This window comes from Frankliniella occidentalis, unplaced genomic scaffold, assembly GCF_000697945.3.
Source record: "Frankliniella occidentalis isolate FOCC.00 unplaced genomic scaffold, Focc_3.1 Scaffold181, whole genome shotgun sequence".
Classification (NCBI taxonomy): domain Eukaryota; kingdom Metazoa; phylum Arthropoda; class Insecta; order Thysanoptera; family Thripidae; genus Frankliniella; species Frankliniella occidentalis.
In genome coordinates, this window is record NW_026267307.1 from 352914 (window position 1) to 358615 (window position 5702).

Below are 5702 nucleotides of genomic sequence, written 5' to 3' on the forward strand. Positions count from 1 at the left end.
GTAAATATGTTACACACAGTGGCAAAAGTGCCGTTACAACACCGTTTGGAAAACAATACTGGCTATATGTACGCCAGACCAGCAGCGCTGACAGTTCACGCGAGAGTAAACGGGAAGAGGGCCTTCCGGGCCCAAAATTCGACATACTCGAAGCATTTGTCGTGGTCTTATAACTCTAAAATCACATGTGTGTGTAGTGACACAAAGGTCGGGCCGGAAGCCGCAAGCCTCACCAAACGCTGCCGTCAGGCCAAGCAGGCCCGGGCCCTGGCGAACGGAGTTGCCAGCGGACGGCAGTGTAGCTAGCAGCTCCGTTTGGCGGAAGAGCGAGCCATCTTCTTCATTAAAACCCAGCTGCTAATTTCGAAAATTCCAAGCACGACCCTGTACGAGGTCCGAGTGGGGTCCACCACGCGCGTAGTCCTGTGTACAGATGAGGGTGCAATCCCTTTGTGACCCCTCTGTATTACGTGTAAGACTTGACCAAATTTTAAGACAGTATCGTTAAATTTTACCTTATTGTCCAATTTTAACGGGTTTACATCCAGTAATTCAACAGTATTCAAGTGTAATGCCTCAAAATTTACGTGGAATCCGTGTAATCGCGAAATCCCGTGTACATCCTAAATCGCACTAGTGGCTCCCTCGGACGTCCGTCGTGGGCAACTAACCCTAAAAACTGCATTTCATCCGATGTACTCAATGATGCAGCTCGAAGGTTCCACGTAAAGCACCTGAGGACCTGTTATGGCTTTTGCACCTTATCTTGACCAGTGCATGCTACTGATACGCGTAGGCAGCACCACCCTCAAAAAGAAAATCACGATAACAGTGTGGCTGGCGTGTTTGGGAGTTTAAATAGCACGTCATCGGTCAAAGGAACACAGACTCGCCACCGAACTCTGAGCGTAAAGATGTTCCGTCTTCTGTCCGCACTGTGCCTTCTGGCCCTCGTGGCCCACAGCCAGGCTGGTATAAGCTTTGGTAAATGCCCCACTAACAAGGATGCCGTTAAGAACTTTCAGCCTGAACAAGTAAGTCCCCGTAGCCCCTAAGAAACAGCATGTAAACCCGGTGCAAATAGAATAAAGCTTTCTGGTCAAGCTGTAAAGAAGAAGAATGCATTGATCACTCTGCTCCAGCATGGGGAACTTCCGTTTTCTTCCCCCAGCATTCTTTCTATTCGTGAGCTCTAAGGAATGGTTTGTTGTTGCCAGTGACAGACCAACAGGGACGTATTTGGGCCAGCCCCACGCTTGTATTTTAGCGCATTAGCAGCAGCGCCGATTGCGGTGAGGCCATTGCCTGCTAGCGTCACTTACTGCACTTGCGGGTCCAAATATTTATTTTGCTGTGACACATGTACTGTTAGTGAATAGATCTGTAACACATAAGTGACGTTGATACCCGAGGGAAAATCAACTGCGTGGACTACGGGATTTTTCGTGGTATTTCCCCGGCCATTTCTGTTATTTCGGGGTTTTAAATTATTTCGCGGCATTTCGGGGGTATATCGCGGCAATTTCTAAAGCATTCCGGTAAAGCTGAAATTCAGAAGAATGGGAGGAACAAGAAAACGGAAGGCACCATGTTAAAGCATAGAGGTTTACCTTTTCTTCTTCCCCGTATTCATCTCATATGAGCCTAACCGGAATGCTTTATTCGGGTCTATTTCGCTCTATTTTGCTGTTATTTCGAACCATTTCGCATTTATTTCGGAGAAAGGTGTACGAACTATTATCCAAGTGATTACCCCCTCGTTGATACTGCAAATGAAATTCACCAATGACATGTTTGTTCATTAACAAACGTTGTTTGAAAAGAACTACAGTGAAAGCCGCTTAGAACGTTGCTCGTATATAATGTTATTCCGCTTGTAACGTTGGCTCCGATCGCTTAACGTTGGTTTCCGCGTTAGAGTATTCAACCGGATATAGCGTTTCCCGCATATAACATTGAGATTTCGTCGCACGTACGGGTGACGTAATAAGCGGCTTTCACTGTAGTTTGTCGACACACAACATGTGATTTATTACTTTTACCGTTTTTCGACACCTTTGTTATTTCTAAATATTTGGGTTTTTTTTTTTGTTGTTTGTTTTTGGTTTTCAATCAATTATGCTGTTTATGGACTAACTTGTAAAACAAATGTTAAAAGTTTGCGCAACAATTGCTGTGCTTCTCAAATGCGCAAACTTTGCACTCTCTCTAGTGTCGAAATTAAATGCAATTTCACGATGTGAACGAACACCCGCAAACGTACAGGCCCTACACACCACCTAGTGTGCAACTTTTGACACCTGGTTTTGGTTTCCTGTACCATTTCGAAGACCAGTGTGGAAAATACTAGTATGCAGAATTTGCCCATTTTCTAGACGTTTCAACTGGGCATGCCATGTAACTTTACTACAATGTGTGTAGAAGATCCGCACTTGTTTTACCTGAGCTAGGAAGTTGGCCTTCGAGAAGAAATCATAGTTTTGGAACAAAAGTTTGATTTCAAGTCCTTTTCAGCTTCTGGTGTTTAAGAACAAAGTTGTCAGTACCGAGTTTGAATGAACTCCGGCATTGACCAGAAGTATTATTATCGTTAAACTGAAAATCACCTGTCATCTGACAAAAATAGCGTATGTCGACAACACACTGGTAAAACAAAGGTGTGAAATCCCACCTTTTAAAGGCATTAAAGTTCTGAAGGCGTTAAAGTTTTAGTTTTTTTCGAAATATTTTCTGCTGAAGCGGACCAATGTTTGTTTGACTAATATTTTCTCATTCAGCCCAAAATTCCGCTTCGAACGAGCCTACATGTGAAATGTGTCTGTAGAACGGTGAAAAATGTAACTGACCCTCCGGAAACTACTACATTTCTCTCATTTGGGATTTGAATTTGGAATTTTGAGCTGAATATGAAAATATAAGTTCTACAAACCTTGGTTTGCTTCATCAAAGAATAATTGGGAGGAACTAAAACGTTAGCGCCTTTTTAACGACCCTGGAAAGGTGTTAATTCAAACCTTTGTCTTACCAGTGTAATCAGTCGATTGTTTTTCGGTCTAGTCCCATATACCATAAAGCCAAATGGGTGACTGGCGGGCGATCTTACCCCAGCCCCCCTAGAGGTGCCGCATGTGCCCATGCCCGGGCCAGGCTTTTAACCATGCCCCTGGCAGGCTTCCACCCCATTCACCCCTAGCGCAGGCGCCCCCTAACCTGGCCCGAGAAGGCGCTCACCTTACAGGGGGAACCGAGGGTGACCCGACGAGGGCGCACTCGGAAGAAGCGAGTTTTATAATAAACGGGTTTTCGCCGATACTCTATCAAACGAAAAAGTTGCTCTCTTGACTTCTGTCAGACGCACTTCTGTCACAGTGTCACAGTGATTTTCCAACACTTTCACGATACGAAGCAACTAGGAAATCACACTCCTTTTTTGAATTGAAAAATAGTGCTTTTTGCTATCTTAATTTGAAAGAGTTGTTAACTAATCCAAATAATATTTTGAAGTTTATCAATTTTTAAAAACAATGAAGAGTTGTGATTTCACCAAGAGTTCTGGCAACTTTTTTCAGAACGAATTCTTCGTGTTGTTCTGTATTTTTTCTACAATGCAGATGACAGGTGAAAAAATCATTGCATAACCTCTAAAATCGGGTTAAAAAGAGTCAATTTTAAAAAAGAGAAACAGCGAGTTTGTGCAAGGACAAGCGATAGTCTAGTAGTCTACAGGCGTTGGCTGTACGGGGCGTTCGGCCGGTAAAAATAATGTGTCATTCTTTGAGTAAAAAGGTAAAACTTTGAGGAACTCTTATGTTTGAGGAAGGGTCCTCCGCGAAGGGTGGATGTGGATAACTCCTGAATTGGATGTACAAATTACAAGCATTGAATTTGAATTAGCTTGAATTAGGTTGAATTGAATTTGAATTGGACTGAATTGGTTTGAATTCTTGCGATTTTATGTTACTGAATTAGCGTGAATTAGCTTGAATTGGCTAGAATTGAACATAAATTGTCTTGAATCGGACTGAATTAGTGGGATTAGTGTTGAATTCGTTTGAATTAAATTGAATTGGTCTGAATTAGTTTGAATTGGTCAGAATTAGGGGTGTACACTTGACAGGGGAGTTATCCACTCCTTGGTCCTCCGTCCTCAGATTTTGAGGAAAATTTTCAAACATTTAGGGAAAATCCCACATTTTTTGAGGAGTTTTCGTCAAACCAGGAGAGTTCCTCTATGTTTTCCCTTTTCCGTCAAAATATAAGACATTGTTTATACCGTGTTTTGTACTGTGGCCCGTCCTATACCACTACTGTCGTATTTTTTAAGATGTTGGCCGCATCGCACAGTACAGACGAGGAGTGGCGGTGTGGTATAAATACAGAATGTAACGTACATGTGTACTAAATTTTTCTACCTTTCTTCTTGCAGTACGTAGGTTTCTGGTACCAGGCTGAGGCTACCTCACAAGTTTGGCAGTATGGTGGAAAGTGCCCTGTTGCAGATTACACACTAGAAGAATCCGGCAGGGTTCACGTCAAGAACAGCATGAAAGTGTAAGAAGTGGTTCATGTGCATCTAGTGCAATTTATTTCTCGATTCATGATGTGTCATAAATTTACTGTGGTTGCAGTTTTGGTTCCGAGCTCTCTCAAGAGGGTTATGCTGAATTAGTCGGTGAATCTGGAGAAGCCAGGCTGAACGTTGTGTTTGAAGTGCCCTGTACGTTACACTGATTTAATGAATCCAACTTCGTGTACGCCTTTTCTATGGAAGTACTCGCACTTACCCCTCCCTTTTCTTGGTACAGTGTTCGGACACCGCGAAGCCTCATATTTCGTACTGGACACGGACTACACCAACTATTCAGTTGTGTATTCATGCTCTGCCATCGGCCCAATGAAAGCTGGTGAGTGATCGGAGCATACTAGTTGCAAGCTAAACGTTGCTTATTCAGGTCACAGTGTGATTTGAATTCTTTAATATACTAATGGCTTACATTCGTGTTCTTCCGTCCCTAACAGAATTCGGATACATCTTGAGCAGGCAGCCTACCCTCGACGCCTCTCTTAGCGAAAAGATCGACCTCGCCGTCGAAAAATCGGGCCTTAGAAGGGCTGCGTTCCAGAAAAACAAACAGGATTGCTAATTTGTAAAATGAAATGTATTTTACAGTTTGCTAAGAACTTTCAAAATAAAAACCTGCGTGTATTGAAAGCTTACATTGTTCACAATCTACAATGGCCGCGCCTTATCCACTTCCTCTCCACGGGTCATAGGGTAAGGACGAGGGGGAAACGACTTGAAGTAATCCGGCTGACAGCCGTTAGGTAATCCGGCAGGGGTGATCCGAGAAAATTCTCAAAAAATCCGGGGCAATCCGGGAAAATTTTGGGGTGATCCGGGAAAATTTTGGGGTAATCCGGGGTAATCCTAGAGAAAAAGCAACGTAATCCGGAGGACACTCCCGGAGGTAATCCGACTGACACAAAGTTTAACAGTCGTTTCCCCCTCGGGTAAGGGGCCCAGTAGTCGACAGTTTAAGAGCAAGGCTTTTCAAAAGTGCCTACAACGGAGCGTGCGTGCACGGTAGCGTCAAGGAAAAATTTCGGGTTTGTAGTGGACGGATTAAACTTAATGCCCCATAGGTCGAAAATTGAAATAAATACATTTTTGTACACAAAAATGTATAACAACAAGCAGGCCC

The 5702-nt window shown here is 43.4% G+C and overlaps 1 protein-coding gene across 1 annotated transcript; it reads left to right on the forward strand.

Annotated features, from left to right (window-relative positions):
- The first annotated feature begins 864 nt into the window (after positions 1 to 864).
- Positions 865 to 5217, forward strand: LOC113215769 (apolipoprotein D). The gene is made up of 5 exons (XM_026435437.2): positions 865 to 1034; positions 4427 to 4551; positions 4629 to 4717; positions 4806 to 4904; positions 5020 to 5217. The coding sequence occupies exons 1-5, from the start codon at positions 915 to 917 to the stop codon at positions 5142 to 5144; spliced, it is 558 nt and encodes a 185-aa protein (XP_026291222.1). The 5' UTR covers positions 865 to 914; the 3' UTR covers positions 5145 to 5217.
- Positions 5218 to 5702: the final 485 nt, after the last annotated feature.

Excerpts from the sequence above, each read along its gene's own strand:
- LOC113215769 (XM_026435437.2), top strand. The coding sequence starts at position 915 with ATGTTCCGTCTTCTGTCCGCACTGTGCCTTCTGGCCCTCGTGGCCCAC. Across the intron at positions 1,035-4,426 it reads AGAACTTTCAGCCTGAACAA|TACGTAGGTTTCTGGTACCA; the intron begins GTAAGTCCCCGT and ends TTCTTCTTGCAG. Across the intron at positions 4,905-5,019 it reads CATCGGCCCAATGAAAGCTG|AATTCGGATACATCTTGAGC; the intron begins GTGAGTGATCGG and ends CGTCCCTAACAG.